This window comes from Anarrhichthys ocellatus, unplaced genomic scaffold (genome assembly GCF_004355925.1).
Source record: "Anarrhichthys ocellatus isolate YVR2014 unplaced genomic scaffold, GSC_Weel_1.0 scaffold13, whole genome shotgun sequence".
Lineage (NCBI taxonomy): Eukaryota > Metazoa > Chordata > Actinopteri > Perciformes > Anarhichadidae > Anarrhichthys > Anarrhichthys ocellatus.
In genome coordinates, this window is record NW_022280043.1 from 1,901,627 (window position 1) to 1,925,271 (window position 23,645).

The window sequence follows — 23,645 nt, forward strand, 5'->3', positions numbered from 1 at the left end:
CATATTTTACCAACACGGGTTTCAAAGTACTGTCAAAAATCGATGTAACTTAATTGAGTACAACTGGATACAGTGGAGGTTAGATTTAATTATTCTGACCTTCCATGAAGAGTCCGTGAATATAGGCCCCCTCCCGTGGTGGATGTCCAAAGTCATCTTTTGTCTTCTTTGTTACATCCACAGTCAGAGTCATCTTGTCCAGGGCCCACTGATTCTTGCGAGCAATGCTCTGCATAACAGCTGGAAAAAAAGACAGCATGTTAATATATCTGCTGGCTCTGGTGCACATGTCCCCTAAATCATTGGATTGTGATCTCACCAGTGAGGAAAGACTGTGGGTAGAAGAGTCCTGAGAGCCAAACAACTGCAGGAAGAACCAAGTCTTGAGTCCAGCTGTCCAACTCCCGACAGCTACACATTATATCAGTAAACCTTGATAAAACAAATATCAAACAACAATCAACAACATGGTATGTCATTGCTTGAAACCTTTACAATGAGTCGGCAAGGCTCATCCTAACATTGGCTTCATGTTTGACATTTTTACAAATCCTCCTTGCTACAATAAAATGCAGAGTGTGACGGGGAAACACGATAAGCAAAAATAAAAAGGAGATATTAAAGGCCAAGTTGAGTAAAAATACAATATTATTAGAAAGGAGCAATTACCATTGGGCTAGTGTTTTAGTGGAGGGATAAGCCAATCTGGCCCAGGAATCAGGAACGGAGTCATTGAACATTGCTGACTGCAGAGTCTCCATACTGGAGGAGATGGTGAGTTCTCCCTATGGACAAACAAATCCTCATTCATTTTATAGGATCTTACTTAAAAAAAAATGTGTTTTATACATTTAGTATATGTCACAGTAGACTGCACCTTCAGGCCAAGATCCAGCACATTAAGGGACTTCCTTATTTCTGCTAGCAGAAGATTCATGCGCTCACACTCCTGGAAACAGACTAAAATGTAGGGGCTTCGCTCTGTTGTCTTTGTGGATATCTCTGCCATGTTATACTCCTCAGGAAGCTTGTCAAGAATATCTTGAATGACAAACTTGACCTGAAAAATATAATATGCATAGTTAGGTTATTTATGTAGGTATAGGTTGATGTATTCTCAGCTGCTTTTTCCCCCCAGTAATGATTCTTTCTGCCTCCAAACCTTCTCCTCTGTGCTCTGAACTGCCCCTTCCCCTCTGGAGGAGTCCTGTGGCTGCAGTTCCAGAAGAGTCCTTAGGAGGTTGTCTGAAGTGACAGTGAGGCACTCAAGCTCAGCATTTGGATGTAGACCATACAGAGTGGGATTCTCAGATGGGACATGTTCGTCAATATAACTGTGGTAACCACTGTAGTCCAAGAATGGAGGTGATAGGAACCCAGGACACAGAAAGAGCTCCCCTTCAAACTAAGAATTGAAATATAAAGAATACAAAGATGAAAATACATACAGCGCACAATTTAACGTAAAGCAAAACATGGTGACGACGACTAATATCCAACGTAAACCACCCTCACAAATCTTGCAAGCGAAACTTAGCCTGTGTTTGAGAATACAATATGATGAACAGTAATACAAGCCTTTTGCTGCACAAACAGTAAAACACATTGACTGAGTCTGATTGGAGGAACAGTAGCTGTTTGGTAGTAAAGGTTAACTGGCAGAGGGCTGATCAGTCCTTTTTGAGAGAAAAAACTGATGAATTCTAACTGAAGCATATATCAACAACACATGCAGAAGAATAAATACCTAATAATGCTTATAGTGGAGTGTCATGCAGCAGCTGGCAGACAAATATGGCACACAGAGAGATTACATCACCAAAGTGAGGGTGGAAAAATCAACAATGCCAAAGAAGTGCAATGCTGCAGTTTAGGTTTACATCCCAAGAGGGCCCCCTTTACCTGAACAACACCAAGCAATTCAAAACTAATTTGTAGATTTTCTTAACTATTTGACACAGTAAAATTAAATGCAACAAGTTGTTGAGTGTACAGTATAAGCAACTTGACAAGTGGGGCTTTTTCTTATCTTGAAAAAATTGAACAATAAAACCAGTTCAAATGTAATTCTATTGCAATAGTTGTGTTTAAACTAAACACAAAAAAGAGAAAAAACAAATAGATTCCTCGAACATGGCAACATGAACACTGACTTACCATTTTTGGATGCATGAACTGTTGTAGATAAGTCTTACACAGTCTTCTATCCCAGCCATCCGTAATGTGTCCTCCATACATGATCTCCCCAAAAAGATAACACAGGTCCTCCCAGGGCACCTGCATGGACTATAATATACGTGGTCTGTAGGCTGATATGACAATGCAAATACAAGAACAATGTAGTACTTAAATACTTAGGAGCATATAAACTTTCAAGACAAATTCTGTTGAATTTGTTATTCCTGTTATTCCATTCCTCTTTTGGAACTTCAAGCAACAACTACGTATATGATCTCTTCCCAAATGAGCTCTATCATAATGGTAACAGTAGGGAAATGTAACAAAATTATGTTTCTTTACACACACTGATCTAATGCATGACAGAAGACTCTTTTCCTCAGCGGGAGATTATGATCTGCGAGGGTGAAGGAGGAAGAAAAGAACCTGTGATTCATAACAAATTACAAAAGCTGGAGGTTTACAATCATTTGTACCTGTATTGTTTTGCAAATTGCTTCCTTCATCAGCTCTAATTGTAGTGATCACTTATGTAGCGTTGTGAACTGTCACATTGGCTGCATGTAATTACATTTAGGATAACGCTTCATTGCCCTCCTAATGAATTCTCTGTATACGCACATACAGGTTACTGTTTGGTTAACATAATGAAGGACATTCGTTTTTGGAGGACAGAATACCTAGGAGACATAATTGGTTGTGACCAGAGTAATAGGAGTTCTAAGATAAATGCATTAGGAGTTGAGGGGTGCAGCACCCCAAGAATGGATTTTTTTTTGTCTTTATGAAATTAAAGCTAAATTATAGGTTGTGCGTGTTCATAGTTATAAAAGAAGAAATGTGAAAAAAGACGAGATTGAACATTTTTCACAAATAACACTGAAACAAAAGATTTCAATAAGTAATTGGATACACTGAACTGCCATTCAACATCCCAGTCCAACATTAATGCCATCGCAAACACCATAGTCATTATGCATTTACAAAGCTAAAGAAAGTAGTATTAAAAAACGAATTAAAAGTGTAACTTATAACATTACCAATATGAATACGATTTAAATAAAACATGTTGAAGTATCTTTAAAAATAGTGGTAAAAATTACTTTAGTGTTGGCCTCTAAGTAGTTGTACAAGACACTGGCTGAGATGGTGAGGTCTCCAGTGCTGAAGGGGTAGTTATGGTTCCACCCTTGGGGACCAAATTTACGGCGCTCCGTAACACAAGCATGGAAGAAGCAGACGGAGAAGAACATTGAGTTGAACTCCTGTTCTCTGGAGCACATATCCAGAGTGTCCTGAAAAGAGAGCGAAAGGGAGAGAGTAAGAAATACAGATTACATGGAATGCTACATTTATTTTTTATTTTTATCAAATGTAACACATTTTGAGAAATTATTTTAAATGTTCAACACACTTGACTGAAGTTGAGGAGGGCTGCATGTAGACTGGCATTCATGCCAGTGGGGGGCTCATTGGTGATTTTGATGGCATTCTCCAGTATGCCTCTGGGGATAACATGCTGCTCAGGGCTTGGTGCTGGTTCCCCAGTGATGAACACCCTGTAGTTCGGGTGACTGTCAACCGCTGCTGTCTCGAGAAGAGCATCAAGAGAGGGCAGCCATCGAGCCACCAGGTGTACATTCTAAACAATGAAAATTTAAAAAAGATTAGGCAGATATTATGTCGTACATAAATACTTTCTTAATACATGATTCAATTTGTGTTCATTAGTGAAAGCTTCATGCTCAAACATGTCTTGCTATGTTCTCAATTAGTAAGAAAACCTTCAGTGACTCACTTGGCTGCAGGCTTCTCCCTCTAAAACGAGGCATTTATGGAACTGATTTAGCCAATTATGCTTTTTATTGAACCAAATTGAGTTTATTTCCTCAGCTCAGGGGGTGAGATAATATCATTAGCAGCCTGCAGGGACTACATGCATGCCTAGTCACTGAACAGTACTGCTTCCTACCTGCAGAATGACCCAGTGTCCAAGTTTGGAAGCATTACTCAGAACCCTTTCCGCTACCTCCTCCTGCCCCTGTCCCAGCGAGATATTGTGTAAAGTGCCCTGCTCAATGGAGAATCCCAGCTTCAATCCTGCACAGAAAGAACATTTTGAATAGTTATCCCTACCAACTAATCAGAATGTATAAATAACCAACCATATACACAGTACCTAGTTTTTCCACATCTTTCAGTGGATCCACTCCAGGTGAGAGGATGAAGAATACAGGGGTTGAGGGGCCACTATCCTCATACAACTGGTCAAATTCCAGCCTGGCAGCATCCACATATTTTGTTCCCATGCTCTCCTCCACAAAGTTCCTGCCAAGAAACATAGTCAAAAACCTCAGTGATATACAGCAGTTAGAAATACAAATGTTCTTTGGTCATTTGCTTACCTTAATGTATAGGTCATCCTATCAGGGCGAAGTGCTCTAAAGATAATGAGCTTCTGTAGGGACGTTTTATTCTTCCAGTCCTGGGGGAGTCTTTCCTTTTCAGGACAACTGGACTCAACAATCTTTCTCCAGCGCTTTGGTGAGCTCTCGATGTCTTTGTCCAGTCCGTTGAAGTCCTCCATTGTAGAAATGCTCTATTTTCAAACAACATATCTTACAAGACCTCTCTAAGTGGTGCAATATATTGTGTGTAGTGATGACTAACAATAATCAATATATATCACATATGTTAATAGCCTTAACCATACCTTAATGGCTCCCCAGGCGTGCGGGGAGAGGAAGGACACAGGACTAACTTTGCAAGCTTCCACATGGAAATGCAGAAGGAAGTCAAATTCCTGAGCATCAATCAGGCCCTGCTTGAGCAGAATCTGAGGGGAAGAACCAGGAGCAGTTTGCAATGATCTATGTTGTATTGATCTCTTTTAAATCATTTCCACAACAAATGAAAACTGCAAAAAACTCTGGCAAAGGGATCGTATAAACTCATACAGGCTGAACAAGTGCTTCTGAATGTAAAATACCCACATGAAGGACAGCCTTCAGAGCAGCACAATTTCTAAAGATGAAAACAGCTGGCACAATGACAGATAATTGCATTATGCCATTAGAACCAACCCCCTTGTCAGAACCAACTGTCTGAACAGCAGCCATGGAGCATGGTGTGAGAGGTAATCAATAGCAGCGTATGGTCCTGCTGACTGCTTTTAATTGAAGTTAATGTGGGGGCAGAAAAGTAGTTTGATTGATGAGGATGACAGGAGGCCCCACCTTTGAGGCGGCCCTGAGTCCCTCACCTGGAAGGCAGTGTGTGACAAGAAGGTTAACTTGTCTCTCTCAAACAGGCCCTGGCTGCTGTACAGGAATACAGAATAGGTGATGGCCTCAGTGATGGTGTGCACTCTGGTCCTCACATCCTCGTCCCATTCTGCACGCTCCATTGCTTTGTTAAACACAGAGTTAAAGGTCTGGAATACAACCAAAGGGAGGACGGTGATCAGGTAAGGAATACATATAGACAGGACCAAAAGCTCTGCATCTGATTGACAGCTAAACACAACAAAGGCTTACATTTTGCTATAGAAGCACAGGTTTAAGGGGAGTGTGCCTAAAATCTTAATTACCAAAAGAAACAACAATGACAAAATTATCTGAGCATCGTTGATCTCCTGATGTGTGTCCCCTGAGAGTAATTCAGGGGTAAAGGTTTCACCTTGAGAGAAAACTGGTACATGGGGTTAATCTTGCTGAGGTCATTGATGATGAAGAAGAGGAGTGACGCTCTCTCAGCTGCTGGGCGGTAAAGTTCTCGAGCCTCGTTGATCTCTGTCTCGTTCTCTCTGGCCTCCACCACCTGTGTGTTCCAATTGCACAAAATGAGCTATTAGGCTCTCAGTCATGCTCCAAAACCATCTCATTACACATATTCCTGACTACACATCATTTGCAGCAAATGCAATAAAATGAGGTGCTTCCTGTTGTGAGAAAAATACTTGGGTGACAAAAAAAGACACATGCACAACGGACCCTATAACCTCACCTTGCACTGAATGTGAGCGGCTGTGCTCTTGGCGTTCTCGAGTTGCTCCACCAGAGAAATGTCACCCAGAAAATTACCGTGCGCTGCAGAGAGGCGACTCAACAAGTCGTCCTCCAACCTCTTGAGCTCAATCTTGAAGTGGTTCTGCTGTGTGGTCAGCTCCAGCTTACACAAAACAATTCAGAATTATTTTAATTTGGTATTATGGACTGTTACTTTGCATGGAAAAATCACCAATAAAAATGCTTCACTGTAGGTTTAACAGTCTATACATTTCATTAAATTCCTAATTCACCTTTAGGGCCTCCAGGTCCGGCCTTTCCCGGGACACTACCTGTCCCAGCAGCTGTTCCTCCAGGCCCTCAGGAGTCACTGTGAAGTTGATAAGGGTGGTTTGGGCTTGGAGCTCAGGAGGGAAATGGGGATTAGCCAACTTGGTGTGGATGATTAGTTGAAAGTTACTGTTGTATTCACACTCTTTGTGCCCAATTCGAATGTACCTTGATAACAGAAGAGTACAATAAAAAAAATAGAAAAAGAAAGTATACTTCAAAATGCGTAAAACATGTAAAATGCTTTTTTGCTGCTGTAGATAGGTATCGACTGAAACTTTACTGCACAGTATATATATTTGACAAAACAATTCAAACTCAAAGTCCACTTATTAGCCTTTCTCTAAGCTTTAAACCATGCTTAATCTTCAAGGAAATAAGTATGTGTATACATGTATTTATGCCTAACTGTTAAAGCTGCATGGACAAGAGGTCCTAAAGGTAATTAGGAGAAAATCAAAACAGCTACTGAGCAGAGTAAACCTACTGGTTAAAAGCTTCAGAAAAAAGTTAGCCAATGGGATTTGAGTTTGCATTGTTTTGTCAAACTAGTACTTACAATGTCAAGAGGGAACTTTCACTGTGTGTTTTTAGTCATTGTTTACAAATCAAACACCACTTTGCTGAAAACATAGGAGTAGAAGTCTTATTCTCTGCCTGTCAAGAACAAAGAATCCAATTGCAAAATTGGCTGCAGAGTTAAATTTGCTCCGGTTGGTTTTATCTTCCCATCAATAAACTTCCAAAAGGGAGAAAGTGAAACATTAATGATGATTGGAAGTTGACTCGCTGATTAGAAATATCACCAGTGCTTTCCCTGAAAGTACAGGTGATTTCACTTATGATTGAATGATTGAATGCTGATGATCCTATGGAATATTTGCACAGTGCACACTAAGTATCTTGAAAGCTAGTGTTGTCCATATGCATCTGAGCCCATCGACCTCTCACTTTCATGCATTGCAACCTCAAGACAGAAAAGAACTTCCCGCTGGCTCCAAATGTCACTCATACTGTAAACAATCTTATGAAAGATTATCACCACAGCAGCCAGTATTTATCTGTTCCTGCATTTCAATTAAATTAGCGATGGCTTGACGAACCTGGTGGCTTTTCATTTTTCTCTAATTACCCCTTGGATGTCAGGCAAGGCCCCAATTTTACAGCACAGGTTCCTCATGGCCTGGGTCTGGTTCAACTCTATATCTTCACAAGCCAGAATTAATGTACTATTGATAGAACCATTACTCCACCAAATTAAAGTCCTTGCTGATGGATTGGCTTGTAGTCTTCCGTCAGCCATGAAAGGAATAATTAGTATTCATTACTTCACACTCTACAACATTCCAATTATTAATGAACTTCAGCTGTGGATCCCCACCAGATCCATCATGGCTGCCCCAGCAGGTTGTATTAATCATCGACAGAAACAAGTGTGTGGGTCATCTAAAAGGGATAAACTTATAATCAGATTTACTATGATGAATTGTTACGTCTGAACAGACAGGATTTCAGAAGAACTTCAATGAACATGTGGTAAGATATTCAATATTCATGGTCATACATAGATCAGAGCAAGAAAGATGTAGACATTTTTGGGAGGGAAGTCAAAGCAGAAAGTCAATATGTGGTGTTTTCTATTCATACTGTCATGTTTGAAAATCAGGTTTGACATCAGATAGATTCACCAAATACAGGGTGTTTAAAACAAGTGCCGGTTTGGATAGCGTGTATACAAGTTACACATGTTTAAGTCGAGTAGCATTAGTGTAAAGCCCTGTTCATATTTAAATGATACAAAATACCCATATATGACCTCATTTTGCGATTTTAAATAATAATAAAGATGCAAATAAAGTGTCATTGTAGAGAGTGTAAAGTTGATTCAGCAATGTTATTATTCTGTTTCCCAAAAAAATGAATGAAGACAAATTCCAGCAAATCACAGATCAGCATTATGGAATTATGGAAGCTGAATTGATTTGCCATAATAATGGAGGACCGCGGAAGTTAGTGTGATACAGGCCATCTTTTGTGGGAGACAGGAGTCCTTATACATAACCATGACTGTCCTTAATTCAGCTTTTACACTGAGGTTCGGCTGGTCAATATTCATCACACCCAAAGAATATGAACACACGAATATACATCTATCACCCGTCTTGAGAGGCCAATCAATATGTTGGCCTCAGGGATTCAGAACACGCGCTGCAAATTCATTTATAATCTAAAGAGCGGGCAATAATAATGCATTCAATCATGTCTTACTGCTGTTTCAATGCTCAGTGAGATTCAACCATCTGGCAAATCTGCTCCTATTTTCTAACACCACAGACACATTGGGACGACTTGTGGGAATATCAACTTGTGTAACAGCAAGGATACAAAAACTCTACATTGATTCAAATGTTTTTGGTGTGTAATAGCCCCATGCCAAATAGATTCAACAAAACAAAGCACCTACTATTGGAGAGCTGTTTTAATGCTTTATGTATTTAATTTTTTTTTATCCTTAATCGCTCTAAGCACAACAATGTAAATGTGATGTTTCAATACTAACCTTCCTTTCTTAATTGTGTTTCTACCCAGCAGAGGCTCCAAGACCGAGTCTACCTTTTCCGGCAGATTCTCTATCAGAACTGTTTCACCACAGACAAGGGCTTGTTCAATCACATCTAGATACCTATGGAATAAAAAAGCAAACTGAATAAAAACAGGTGAAACAATTGTCGTGGGACATTTACATTTGTATGCTACCATATCTTAGCAGTCTCTAGTGGATGTTGGTAAATGGAAAGGTTTCAGTCTCTAAAAAAAATACATATTAACAGAAACAACAAGAGACAATACAAACTGATGGCGATTTAACTGCAATCAGAATACAGCCCCTTCTCACCCTTTCTGTCCCAGCTGCACCACCCTCAGCTCTGGCCCGAGCCGGTTCCTGATCCACTTGATGCCCTGCTGCTGTGGGTCGATGATGAGCGGCCAACGCTCACTGGTGGTCAGGATGGAAGCATTCTCGGTGGACATCCTATCATTTGGCAGGCCCTGGTTATGCCAGGCAGCCACAGTGGCATCATCTGTAAGCATGAGGATTGGATCCAGGCCTTCTGTCAGGGGTACAGAGACCTGGAACAGAAACAGAGGAATGATGTCACTATAGCTGAAGCACTGGTGGCAGTATGATGTGCTCCAGTCTTACCAACACAAATCTGTTGCAACACTGGCCTTACCTTCTGAGACTGAAGGAAGGGGATCCATGCATTGTTAAGGAGCTCCACACGATACTGTCTGGTAAAGTAACCCATGTAAGAGACAAATGCTGAAGTGATGAGGACATCACCACACAGGGTTTTCTGTTGCTTTTCATACTCAACAATTGCCCGGGACCAGCGCTTCTTCTCTGACTGCAAGACAAAAGACCAGGCTTTAATATAATTTTAAAAATACACAGGAGACACGAAAAACCCTAATCATTCTATCCCATCAGAAGTCCTGAGGAAGAATCTACCCTGCAGGGACATGTACTGTACGTGCTGGGCAACTTCCCACTATACTTAATTTAAAAATTAAGAAGATGTAAGCAGTAAAGCATACAACGGCAATTCCCTTAAAATAGCTTTGAATGATTGGCTGTAGATTCGCTCTGCATCAATTTAGCATTCATTTAAACCTTCAGTAGGCTACTATGACTGTGACAGCACTACAACAATAAATCATGCATGGCATTTTCTTACAAGGGGCTGCGGATCTAGAATATGTCACATAATACATTCTCAGACAGTTAAAAATCACTATAATTTTACTCTAATGCATTATGGATTGCCTGTAATATCACTCAGTCTGGGGTGAGACATTGTTAATTTCCAACAGCTGTTGAGGCTTTGAGGTAAGTTAATGATTAAATATAGACGGCCTGATTTATTAGTCTGAACACTATTGCTTCCAGGTCAATGCCATAAAGACAAAACATTTATCTTGATATGCTTAAAAGCCAAGCTGCTCCATGCAAACCACATTTATTTTCTGCAATAAGAAAACTTACAAAATGGTCACTGAAATGGCCATCTTTTATTCCATATTAGCATCCATAAATATAATAGATACTGTAGCCTGGAAAGGCATGCACAGGAGCGCAAAATAGTTGAATATATATTCAAAGAATTATACAAATAAGCAACATTCAACATTTATATATTCCATATATTCATATTCCACAACTTCCTCTTGATACTTTTTCAATTTGTTAAAAAAATCAGAGTATTAATTATTTTTTCACTACAAACTCGTGTAAGGACATGAGCACAGAAATGCGTGAACGCACGCACGCACGCACACACAGACACACATCCCATGTATAGAACCTACTTATACAGTAAATACTACTGTACATGCACAACCTCTCTACTGCACTGACTTGCCATCTCTCTTCCTTTCTCTATTTGGATACCATTCAGCCCGCCAGTTGCCAAGTTCAGCCATGCGTTTTCTGTGGTCCAGCCCTCTCTACCTGTCTCACAAGTCCCCAGTATGCTGCTGGGCCAGGCTGTAAAATCTCCTTTTGCCTGATCTACTCACACAACTGTCAGGCTAGCTAGTCAGGACATAACAACTTCTAGTCCAGATTACTGATGCAATTCGATTACCAGAGCCTCTCCGTGCATACCTCCCGCAAATTGACAGTTTACTCTATGCCAGGTCAGCCCCAATGACACCAACAAACTCCTTTATCTCTCCTTGTTTACCTCTAAGCCCTTGACCAGTCGGTTGGCCAGCTCTATGGTCTGGTTGCTACGCATCACCTCCTCCTGACAACTGATTTTCTCAATTGTAGCCCTTTCAACCTGAGTTGTTAGGCTCTGGAGGGTTACATCAAGATCCTGAGAAACAAATCAAAAGGAAGGGAGGGAAATTAGACACCATTAAGAAAATCTAGCTTTTAGACTAAGTGACTTAATTAAGTATAATAATAACATTGCACTCACTGTCAATTTCTTTTGAACCGCTAACATCTTGGCTGTTGCTGTGTCTAGATCTGCATTAGCTTGTGATAGTGCATGCCTCTTTGGAATGACCGCACAATAAATCTGCAAAAAAAAAAAGGAGGCATACTATGAAAAAAAAGCTCAATGGTGAAGAACAAATCTTCTGGCAGAAAATACACGAGGAATTGTATTAACATTTATCATAACAATAACGTATCTGAAGGAATTGCCTGACCTCATAGTATCTGACAATGTTAATAGTCCAGGCACAGAGACCCGCTGCAGCTGTAGATTTGGTCCGAACTAGATCCGGGTGGAACTGTGGGTTTCTCAGATACTCTTGTTTTACCACAGTCAAACAGACCTCAGGGACATGCTCCTTGTCATATGACACCAGGGCTTGGAGGAAATCATCCACCTGACAGAAGTAAACAAAAATACAGGGAATACATTAGTGACTGCACCGGCGTTTTGGGCTGAAACCAGTCTAAAATCAGTTGCTGTTGGAAAAAAGTTACTTATCAATAAAACCTGAAAATGAGAATGCTAATGTTTACAAGAGACAGTGCCACACAACAAATATAATTTGATTTAATTCTCCGTTAAACGCCATACAAATTATATAATATCTGGTGTAGTGTGGAATTCATGAATAGAATTGGTATGGACCAATACTAGTTTGATAGCTGGCAATGATACTGGAATTACTCTTAATTGTCATAATGAAAAATCATAGTGGACTTACCTGAATGCATTTAGATATGCATGTCAAATATAAAATGTATCATCTTGAATGTAAAGGGGTTCAAAAAAAAAAGAAAGTATCTTTAAAATCATTTTCCTCACTGAATGGCACTGGCCTTATCCTTTTTTCACCTGTCGCCACCTACACCTAACATTAAGGATCCCAGTGAAAAATAACCATTTTAGCCTGATGTTGTTCTTTATGTTGTTTTTTTTAAATAATGTATATAAAAAGGATGCATATACATGTTTTCCACTTAAAATAATTTACAACCATCAAGCAATTCAGATTAACCAAAAAAAAAAACATACTAGGTCTACAATCACAAAAAATGCTTTTGTAAAAGAAAGAATTTACCTCCATTTCATGCTAAATTCTACCGGCATTTAAAAAAAACAAATACATCTTTTTATGGCCACACATGCAGCCCTACTGAGTAAGCATATTCATAGAGCCATCCAGATGTAATGTGAGCATTGGAGAGATGCTGGCCAGGGCCAGGGTCAAGGCCCACACACAAATTAGATTGGCATTAATCAGGCAGATGTGTTTGACACGATGACAGCTTAACCTTGCCCATGAAGGCCCGTGCCGCCTTCCAACTCCGATCCTTAGGCACTCGACCGCGGGGTGCTAGCAGAACCATCACAGCTGCTGCTACGTTGATCACTGCCACTGGAGGGTTTGGAAAGGCCTTCAGCTCAGTAAGATTCAGCTAAAAAAATAATAACAAACATTATATTGTCTGAAGAATGAGCCAAAGGTTTAATGGATTAGTGTCTTGTAAATAATATGAAGCACTTTGTTGAGGGTGTCCAGTGCTGCTGTGGCAGCTGTCAGTGATGGCTCCGCCTTATCTAGGTCATTTTCACAGTCCTTCTGTTTGACAAAGACTTCTGCCTGGATGACGGCAACCTGGACAAAAGCAACCATGAAGAAATAAACCACAAAAAGTGCATGTAGTGAATGGTGTGGTGTGAAGAGTGCAATTTCAAAAAGTGAATGAAAACCAAAATGTAATAGGATATCTCACCTTTTGTGCCTCGACATCTGCAGCCTCTCTCTTGCTGCTAACCCTCTCAGTCTGCAGTCCAATCTTTGTAATTAAAGCCTCAATATTCTGTTTTTTAAAGGTCAACTCATCTTCTTGGGATGCCAATTTAGCTTTTAGATCTTCAACCTAAAATAGAGAAAAACACTTACACAAACTTCAATGTGTAATATACTTAATGCCAGGGGGAAAACCCACACTGTTTAAATCAAAGGGTTAGTACTATTACTAAGACTAGTACTATTCCTAATTGTACTACCTCAACCTTGTACCTCAAACCCTAATTTAAACAGTATATTAGTATATTATAAAGATGTTAACCTGAACGGCAGTGGTTTGGAGTTTTTGAAGGCCGCTGTCAAGCCGGTTCATCTTGTGCAGGACCTGAGCCCGGCTCTTCTCCAGAAGGTTCCTGTACAGGGTGATTTGCTGGAGAAAGCTCTTGGGGGTGGTGTAATTGTACCTCTTCTCATTGCGCTGGCATTTTTCACTTGCCTGGTTGACACTGGTGTGAACGTAGGCCATGAAAAGACTGATGGATTCCTGGACAGCAGGCTGTAAAAATAAGCAGACAAGGGGGGAGAGGGGAGAACATGTTGAGCTGAATTGAGTAGAGTTTAACATCCCCAACCTGATGGGGACTGAAATATTATCTTCATAAATTTTGAATTCATCTACAAGTTTTGCCATTTTACTTGGCCGGCCCTGACTTACTCAATCTGAAATTTAGGTGCAGCTAGCAGGAATGATTAGGCTTTGAAACCTCTGTGAAAATGATGTGTTTAGACTACTGACATGCAGCTTGTAAAACATGCACACTGTTTACATTCTCTCCGATGTCTTCCAACTTTTTAAACTGTCTACAGAGGCCGTTGTACTAGTCCAACTAGGTATTCATCATGTGGTGCGCAATGACACAGAGCCTCTATTAATCATACAGTTAGCGATCAATTAAAGCAAAAACAAATGAGCAGACAATACAAGGATCAAACCTAACCATAACTCACAAAAAGCCATTGTTAATGATCATGGAGCCAGGAGGAAAAAAAATCATTATTAATTAAGATTTGACATAATGCTTTTTGACAAAGCATGCTATGTTGAGTTGAGATGCGAAAGAAGTTCTCATTGATTGGCCGTGTGGAACAACTATTAGCGGGTTGTGAATTTTTTTACTTTAAATAAATGATAATTTCTTGTTTCCCAGCCTCCAAGAAGATAAACAATCATTAATGACTAAACATATACAGTAATGTCTGACATGTTGTTTTGCTTCAACTTTTTAAAATATTTTATTATTAATGGCCATTAACTTTTAAACTATCACAAAGTTATTTTTGAATCCACAAAAAAGGAAATTATTAAGTCGTCCTCTGAACAGCTTTCTTTTACTACAACTTCACTACTACCAGGGCTGCAACTAATGATTATTTTCTTTATAGATTCATCTGCTGATTATTGTCTCGATTAATCGCTAAGTCTATAACATGTCAGAAAATGATGGAAAGAGTAGTTTATTCATACATCTTATCTTGCCTGTCTGAACAGTTGTGTATGACAGCAAATGCATTTTTGCTTAAAAAATTACTAACACAAATATTTGATTATTACAAATAGTTGCAGTTTCATTTTCTCTCAATCGACTCATCATTTAATCGTTGCAGCTCTAACTGCTATCCCCATACTCGAATACTGGTCTACTACAGCTGCTGCTACAACCATTACTCAACTCCACCTATACCGCTAATAATATTATTGCTGAAGTTGCCTCTACAACTCTTACTAAAGTACTAATGCTCTAATAATACCACAGCTTCCTAAGGAATACAGCTACAGAACATCCACACGTGGTAAGATGTACACGCACACAAACAGTGGAAAGTAATAGTCTGGCACATGATCACACATGTGATGACACTTCCTGGTTGTGACAGCTGTGCCCCCTTAGAGGGTCATTATGTGCTTAATCACTCTTATCTCATTAACATAAATGATCCTGGGTTGTGATCATTCCACTGCTATGATGGAAAACAATGATATGCCTGCACTCACTGTGAGTCTCCAGGCATGTGTTCAGCAATTTGTCAGTACCTCAGCAGAGAACTAATGATGAGGGATCTATGGAAAAGTTAATCCAGCTGCACTGTAGTAATTAGAGGGTGTTCATTAAAATCTAACTCAGTTCAGAATAAGGGGGTACAAAGCAAACCTAGGGAAGATACTTTACTGTATGTCACACCCGTGAATGCATCTCTGACAGCTAATACTGTTATTTGGTTCTTGTTCACACATGTGGTGGTAAAGCAGGGAGACACAAAATAACTATTTAATTCAGAATTTGAAAATTAGGATGAGAGAGATGGTGAGATAAAGCAATTGGGTTCAAAGGCCTGACCTCAATGCCTTCAATCTCTTGGATGAACCTGAAGCTGACCGACTGCAGAGCTTCTGAGGTCCAAGGAAGGTACCAGTCGACGGTGGTGCATTGTACGAGAGCAGGGAATCGACGGGCACGAACACGAAGAGTACTGCCCACGGGAGACAAACACAGTACCACCTACAAAGAAGGCAGTAGGGAGACAAAGAGTCACCCAAGCAGACATGCACAAACAGGTCTGTACAATCGTGCATCCTCATACGTGAGCATGACAAGATATCTAGCCAAGTGCACATAGGAAAGTCAACACATAACTGGCAGCCTTCTGTGCCCCCACTTTCATCGCCTTGGCATGTGGACAGGCAGCCACATTCCCAGTTGGCTGGAACAGACGGTGACGCGACCAGAGGCCCTGGCACAAAGACTAGCTGGATGGCATACATGTGTACTGAGACAAGAATTTCCTTCCTTTTAACCCCCCAGTTTGTCTGGCTCTGTTAAACATATTTAACAACACTTCACAGCAGCTGTGCTTTTAATTTTGTGGCTCAAATAATATACAGAGTTATGTGTAAGATTTTCTCATTAATTTCTGGTTGTGCATATCGGCTACGAAGGCACGTTGAAGTGCTATCAAAATCATCTAGCACAACATTGATCTGATTTGTGTTTCCAAGTTAGTTATTGTATGTGTCCTCCACTTCTATAGCAAACAGACAATTATTCTTGGCTAGTAGTTCTAGGCTAGGAAAATGCAGACAGACAGGTTGGCTAGATGTTGCTTCAATATATAAAAACATATTATATGTATACACAAAACAGTTATACAGTTATATATGTAAATTCAAAAAGTATATATATGTAAATTTAAAAAAAGTACAATCTCTTTAATTAAGAAGTCCATCAAATAGGGGGTCTATGGCAGGCTATATGTGTGACACGTTGTAATTGTTATATGAATTAACTGTTAACTAAAATTTGATCATGGACTCAGAAACCCTTGTAAGTCCACTTTGGCCAAACTCAACAACTGCAATGATCAAACTAAAGAGAACTATTGCTTTTTCTGAAACCGAGGCATTTCGTAGCTGCAACGTTCTATCCTAAATGTGACAGTATCTTCAGAAGAAACACTAAGATGTTAACAGAAGGCAACTCATCTAGACATCATCACAAAATAGTGGCGACAGATAATCAAACACATTGTCAAGACAAAATCTGCCGAAGTGAAAGAGCAATTATACATCATTAAATTTCATTCTTTTAGACCAATAAGTCTAGAAGCACTGGTGAATAATAATTTCTTTAGATATTTGAAAAAATGGACCGTGAGCTGTAGTCGAACTCGGTCAGTGAAGAATCTCCAGCAGTTATCCCTGCTGTCCAGCAGTCCGAGGGCTCGGACCTCAGCTCTCACACCAGACACAATGCCTTCAATCTCCTCCTCACTAAAGAGCTCGGGAATTTCTCCTGGAGGGAAAGGCACAATCATAGTCACAGTCTGACAAGCTGTAGTGATCAATATTCACTCTTTATACAACGTCATCATTTCAGAATGATTTCAAAGACTGAACAAGTTTGATAATTGATGATGCTCTCTCAGGCAGAAAAAGCTAAAACACAGAATGCTTATTGTGAAGTTTAGGTCTAACCTGATGCCAGTAAATCATTAATAATGACCAGAAACCGCTCATCGGGTATCTGTGAATCAGTCAGGAGCAGAGCCACACACTGGTTCTTCACTCCAGTTTTTAGGAACAAGCCTGCCAGATCCATCTAAATAAAACAACACATGTCATGAATGGATGCAAACTATATAATGTTCACACATATACCTGTATATAGGGTCCACTAGAGAAATTAAACAATAATCAATGAGATAACACAAGTCCCATGATTACGACTTGCTTTTTTAAGAGGCTATTCAGATAAAATTGACAAACTTGCATCATCAATGAGATCGTGAAACATTACTCAGTGGTTATAAATAATAAACCCGGTCCCTTAAAAGTTATACATTTTCATTAATGCAAATTGTATGAAGTGCTACTGCAATTGATGTTCTGTTTGGCGCCAACCTTTTAACAACATCAATATTTACCTTGAGGTCCTGGATGCTATAACCCTTGCTCGGAGTGATTTGGAAGACTTCCACAGAGGACATGTAGGCGGCCAGACGAGTCAGGCTCTGCTTCCCACTGCCCCCGACCCCAACCAGTAAGCCATGAGCCCTTGGAGACTCCAGGATACGACTGATGCGACAGCTGGTAAAAACACAATCATTGTAATGCCATAAAACACCTCTATCCAACCAAATATACTATAAATCTATGCAAACCGTCTTAATATGTCATCTCCACATCAGCTGCATGGATGCTTTTAACATATTCCAATAACTCACATTATATTAGCTTCCCTTATTGCATTAAACTGCCATCTTTACATTTCATGAAGTTGCTTATGTCCTTTTCTTACTACCTTTATGGTGTTATAATATTCTTTCTTCCTTTAATTGATGTGTGTTTAGTGTCTTAGGTATAATTTTGGGGGCAAAACACTACAGTGACATTATCAAAGGAAATCATTCCATGAAGTTCACTATGATCCTTCTAATTTTCATAATAATATGCAAACTAAAGCTATACTTACACATGTTGCATGGCATCTTCAAACAGTACCAGATTCATCTCTGCATTGAGCTCATTGTAGCTCTCCAGGGCATCTGTGAGGACGGACCTGAGCGCAGCCCAGTCTGTAATTGGAGCATAGGAGGCTTCATCGCCCGTTTTGGCAAAGTGGCAATAGAGGAGCGGCAGCTTTGTCACCTTTTTTTCCTCCAGTCCCTGGCAGAGGACAATCATTGAAATCTTTTGATGTATGTTTTTTATCCAAAGGTGAAGAACAGCAATTCATACTATATGATTTTTATTTAGTTTTATCATAATCTGTATTGCACCTCAAAGCATGCATGCACAGTCTCCATCTGGAGCTTCCGGAAGAGCTGCAGGTCCTTGAGAGCTACCAGTCTGTCTGAGTACACTCTGCAGGACTCGTGCAGCCACAACAGTGCCAGGTCAGTGCTCTCTTCTACACTGTCAGGCCCAGCGAAGAGGATGCCCTGAATAACACAGATACTTGTATGAATATTTCCCTTTTCTTTCAAAAGTCCAATTGCAAAACATGCTCACTATCAGTACTACCTGAAAGACGTTAGACAAATCTCGTAGATTAAATGTGTAGTGAAATTTGATGGCTGTGGGCAGAAAGCTGTGAACCATCTTGTGATGAAGAGTTATGGCAGCTTGAATAACAGCTACAGCACTCCTCTGAACCAGCGGACTGAAGAGCTGCTGCTTCAGGTGGCCACAAAGGATCTGACTGAAGATTGACATCTGAGCCTCAGACGAAGGAAAGTTCACCGCGAACACTGAGAAATGCCTCTGTAGAGTAAAGGCACAACCAAACGTCAGAAAGTGTGGAGCAGTTTATCATTTTGATCATTAAAAGATGCTAGTTTAGCAATGGCTTCAGTCTCACCCCAAAATCTTTAAATACACCATAGCCATTCTCAACTAAAACTAATTGATCTGGAAATACATTTTCAAAGTACATGTTACAGGCTTGTCTGTAGTAGTAGTAGTAGTAGTAATGGCAGTAGTAGTAGTAGTAGTAGTAGTAGTAGCAGCAGCAGCAGTACTTAAAATACATCCTCACCATGCTCCCACTTGTATAGTATAAAATCGATGTTGAAATCTGGTTTGTTTATGGTCCAAACCACACAAGAGATTTAAGAAGACGTTTTCTTGTGGCATTGTTATTGCTGCTTAGTTTCCATGCTAATACTTTTCTCTACAAACAAGTAACTGAAATGGGTTTCTGAGAAATTTCTGCAGATTAAGATCCACTATAAAATTGCATTGACTCAAGACTCTTGAATGTATAAACTGTGCCACTGTCAAAGGGAGCATTAAAATAACAATTTGCACACTAATTCACGCAACCATAAATCAATCCTTTCTTACAAACTACACTATACAATAAAATCTTGAACGTTTGCATTGAAGAATAAATTATGCTGGTACAATATGCTTCTTTTAATCCAACATCAGTAAATAAGAGGGCAATATAAGTGGAAAACATACTTGTAGTCTGGGGTTGATAGTGAAGCTCCCAGCAGTTGGGTTCATACAGGCAACATACTGGGTGTTGTGTATTTCTTTTAGGCTCAGTTTCTGCCTGTCATACCTATAGAGAGCAAAAGAGACGGCTTGGTGTAATAAGCAGAACACACCATAGTTTGGCAAATATATTTCATGTGGTGGTATAAGACTCAAAACACACAACTGAACAACTGGCACAAAGTGTGAGAGGTCTTCTCACCAGTGCCCATAATCCAGATGCTGACGTATAAGTGTGTGAGGCTGCACTGTTCCATAACTGTCAACAGCGGGCATGTTGATGTCATCTATGAAGCAGACCATCCTTCTGTTGCCTACAGGGGAGTAGCTTCTGCCTGCTCTTTTCTCTAGTTGACGCTCAAGAATCACTACAAGAGAAAGCGAAGTGATTTGACACAAATCCACAGCAAAAAAAAAATCAACCAAACTACAGTTGCCCATACACACATACAACACAAACCATATATATTTTTAAAGAGCTAGAATAATCTAACACTTGTCAAATGTGAGGATGTCATATGACTGAAGTAATGATTGCAGAAATTAACTGAGTGGGAAGTTTTTACCTCCTCCACGGTTTGTGAATGTGAGCATTACCAGCAGATGGTGCTGCAGTTTACTTGAAGTTCTAGTAAGTACCAAAGAACAATCAGAAAGCCTCACTCACCCTGCAGCATGAGGGAGGTAGTGTAGTAGTTGAAGGGTACTTTTGTTGTCATGTAACTCTCTGGCAGACAGTCAAACTTGTTCTTGACAAGTGCAGTCTTTCCCACTCCAGCATTCCCCACAAGCATTAGTGGCTGTCTCCTCTCCAGCAACAAGTCTATGAAGTACCGAAGACACACAGTCTCTGCCGTGTGTACCAGAACAGCCTGCAATCATAGAAACAGCAGGAAGACAGAGAGCTGAAACATACATAGTTATTATGGCTTTCTTCGAGTGTGATTTATTGACAGACATGTGTTCAGTGAATTGTATGTGATTTATAATTTCTTGTATTTCCCCAGTGCACCACAACTATTCTGTCATAATAGCATCATTTGCTCAGAACAAAACCCCACTAATTATGGCTCAGCAAGAGTCTTTGGAGCATTCACAGCTGTACACAGGAGCATAAAGAAAGACAATAGAGTGTGGGTGATAGCTCAAGCCTTGTTGCTCATGCCTTCACCCCCACACAGTCTGGTATGGGGTGTAGTACATGGTAATCAGACACAGTGGCAAGCCTATCATCCATTGTAGCACCCCTGCCATAACCTCATGATTGGACTTTGCTCTCTCTTATTATGTTCATTGAGGCAGACATGCATTTTTAATATGCTTGTATTGTTCATTTTTGGTTATTTTTCTTTGAGAAAGTTGCTTGTGATGTGATTATTTGATAAGTCTGTGGTTTTTGTAATTACAGTTATAGATTTATAGCAGCTTTCATGTTCTTACCTGTAATGGTGTACAAGTTTCCATTTCAAAAGGAGGGACAGTATCACTCCAGGGCAGGAACCGTCTGGTTTGAGGGTCAAGGTAGTAGTCAAACACTGTCCCCTGTGCTGGCAGCTTCACCGTCTTCATTTCTTTGGTCCACCACTGACTGAACTCCACCCGATAATCATAGAGCTGGACAAATCATTCAAGATATAATATCATGTATTAATTCATATAATTTCAATGAAAAACCCCACCATTAGTTTAAGTTGTTGACAGTTAAGCTTATATTATTCTTGGTCACTTGTCTGTCAGCAAAAGGCACTATGTTGAACATCACCCTATATTTATACCTTCCAAACAGAAGAACAAAGACAAATCAAGGAGTAAATAGAGTGAAAAATAAGGAGTATTATCAAACTATCCAATAACATTGTCCAACAGTTCTTAATGTTGCCTGAAACACTAAAGCCCAGTAACACATTTTTCTATGAAAAATGCATAATTTCTGTCAAGGAACGAGTTTTGAGCATCCATGAAATATAACCAAAGTTTTCTTAGCTTTATTAGGACACAAACATATCTGCAGGGTGTGTTATTGTTATGTCAAAAGTCATGCACTACAATTGTCGTTATGGTTGCGATATGTAAGTTGATATGAAAATACTATTCATAATTTCATCCACTTGAATTAAATGAAAGTAATACCTGGTCTTGAAACAGGGCCCCACCAAAAGCCCAGATGCAGGCAAAGGTGAAGTAGGTCTCATAGAGCTCTCGTGGAGAGTCAGAAGGAATACTTTCTGGTGTTAGAAGGCAGTCAAGCAAAGTGCAGAGGGTCTGAATAAGAAAAAAATATATTATTTCAGTCTGATTTGCTGGCTGTGAAGGCATACAAAGGAAGTAACACATTCCCTGCATATGCTTGTGTACCTGCACCATAGAGTTTTCTGGGATAGGAGTGATGGTCTTGAAGCTGTTTCTCATCTGTTCCAGACAACGGGGAACATATTTTTCAAACATTATGGTGAGGTGGGCCCTTTCTGTCTGGCGTTCTCGTTGTTCAATCCAGCTGGCAACGTACCTGAGCAGGAAGGAATCATTTTGTATTGATGTGCTGATCTGATTGGGATCTAAACGAGTGTGTATTTTGCATATAACAGATTTACACAACATAGTCACCTTGGTGCAACAAGCACAACACATGATAAAGAAGATAATACAAAAACGGCATTGCAACGAAAACTTAAAAAATGATTTGATATTATGTGAATACAATCTGAGTGCCTCACGGGTTCCAGCCCAGGTCCTGTTGGTTAACATAAAGAATTCCTGCCCTGGACACAGTAGCAGGAGTGGCCGTCCTTAGGTGACTGATTTCAAACACCAGTCTCATGGATGAAGTCAGTGGCACGCGTTCATTACTGGCCAGAGTCAGCACCTGAAAGACATTATGAAGCATTACGGTTTCCTTATATCATAACATTTGCATGGTCAATATGACAAGACTCCACCCAAACGATAAGGAAAACACCTTCATATCTCATCAGGTTTGACAGAGGTGCAAGATCACTGTGACTGTGATTCATTGCTCTGGAAAAAGACTTCCAAGTATACTCACACTCCAGGAAGTGATTGCTGAAGGAGGGGGAAAGAAACATCTTTTTCTATCTATACCATCTTGGTTGCTATGTGTTGTACAATAGCGTATGAGTGAACAGGAGGGAGGTACCTTGTTGTCATCCATCACTGTGTTGAGTGATTCAATCCACATTGGATCAATGTCTCCATCCAACACAATCCACTTAGGTCCTATGTGGGAGATGTTCGCTTGCTCTCGCATCAGTGATGAAAGCAAACCTTACAGAGATGAAGAACGCAAACAACAACTGAGATTACAAGGTATTAGCACTGTTTAGATCAAGAACGACTTAGCACTGGTTCATGTGTTTTACATTTTGTTATTCTCATTTCTCAACCAGCTTTGTTTACCATCTTTCCATTCTCGAGTTGCGTGGTGGATGAAGCCAAACAATTCATCTCTGTCTACTGCCTTTGGATTGAGGTCATTCCATACAGGCTTCCTCTTCAAGTTTACATAGGTTTTATGGAGAACTCTCAAGATCTATTGAAAAGACAAACACCTAAGATATTTCATGTACCTTACCGAAAGTAATTGAGGATTTACTTTCACAATTTGTAAGGCAATAAAATCTAACCTCGCTTTTCCCAGTCCCAGCATTTCCAACAACAAAGACAGAATGACGTACTGCCATGAGTTCCTCCAACTGCACCACCTGACAAAATAAATGTAGAAATAGATTATTTAATAATTTGTTTAAAACATTGACCAGGTATACACCATATCA

The 23,645-nt window shown here is 39.9% G+C and overlaps 1 protein-coding gene across 1 annotated transcript in view; it reads right to left on the reverse strand.

Annotated features, from left to right (window-relative positions):
* The window catches only part of si:dkey-233k19.3 (dynein heavy chain 11, axonemal), a 40,123-nt gene that overhangs the window by 3,081 nt on the left and 13,397 nt on the right, over positions 1-23,645 (reverse strand). The window contains exons 39-81 of the mRNA XM_031852881.1: positions 23,496-23,573; positions 23,269-23,401; positions 23,009-23,136; positions 22,569-22,717; positions 22,210-22,360; positions 21,985-22,116; positions 21,295-21,468; positions 20,522-20,726; positions 20,057-20,222; positions 19,819-19,921; positions 18,877-19,116; positions 18,633-18,794; positions 18,326-18,519; positions 17,778-17,940; positions 17,329-17,452; positions 17,004-17,146; positions 15,695-15,856; positions 13,621-13,854; positions 13,282-13,428; positions 13,050-13,163; positions 12,820-12,963; positions 11,739-11,921; positions 11,504-11,605; positions 11,264-11,398; positions 9,752-9,925; positions 9,412-9,647; positions 9,076-9,198; positions 6,479-6,683; positions 6,184-6,348; positions 5,857-5,997; positions 5,441-5,611; positions 4,892-5,014; positions 4,584-4,777; positions 4,358-4,506; positions 4,151-4,278; positions 3,593-3,820; positions 3,282-3,473; positions 2,158-2,286; positions 1,163-1,405; positions 878-1,060; positions 670-785; positions 320-432; positions 100-240 (exon numbers count right to left, since the gene is read on the reverse strand). Of these exons, the coding sequence (XP_031708741.1) occupies positions 100-240; positions 320-432; positions 670-785; positions 878-1,060; positions 1,163-1,405; positions 2,158-2,286; positions 3,282-3,473; positions 3,593-3,820; positions 4,151-4,278; positions 4,358-4,506; positions 4,584-4,777; positions 4,892-5,014; positions 5,441-5,611; positions 5,857-5,997; positions 6,184-6,348; positions 6,479-6,683; positions 9,076-9,198; positions 9,412-9,647; positions 9,752-9,925; positions 11,264-11,398; positions 11,504-11,605; positions 11,739-11,921; positions 12,820-12,963; positions 13,050-13,163; positions 13,282-13,428; positions 13,621-13,854; positions 15,695-15,856; positions 17,004-17,146; positions 17,329-17,452; positions 17,778-17,940; positions 18,326-18,519; positions 18,633-18,794; positions 18,877-19,116; positions 19,819-19,921; positions 20,057-20,222; positions 20,522-20,726; positions 21,295-21,468; positions 21,985-22,116; positions 22,210-22,360; positions 22,569-22,717; positions 23,009-23,136; positions 23,269-23,401; positions 23,496-23,573 (6,820 nt within the window). The remainder of the gene's footprint in view (positions 1-99; positions 241-319; positions 433-669; positions 786-877; positions 1,061-1,162; positions 1,406-2,157; positions 2,287-3,281; positions 3,474-3,592; positions 3,821-4,150; positions 4,279-4,357; positions 4,507-4,583; positions 4,778-4,891; positions 5,015-5,440; positions 5,612-5,856; positions 5,998-6,183; positions 6,349-6,478; positions 6,684-9,075; positions 9,199-9,411; positions 9,648-9,751; positions 9,926-11,263; positions 11,399-11,503; positions 11,606-11,738; positions 11,922-12,819; positions 12,964-13,049; positions 13,164-13,281; positions 13,429-13,620; positions 13,855-15,694; positions 15,857-17,003; positions 17,147-17,328; positions 17,453-17,777; positions 17,941-18,325; positions 18,520-18,632; positions 18,795-18,876; positions 19,117-19,818; positions 19,922-20,056; positions 20,223-20,521; positions 20,727-21,294; positions 21,469-21,984; positions 22,117-22,209; positions 22,361-22,568; positions 22,718-23,008; positions 23,137-23,268; positions 23,402-23,495; positions 23,574-23,645) is intronic.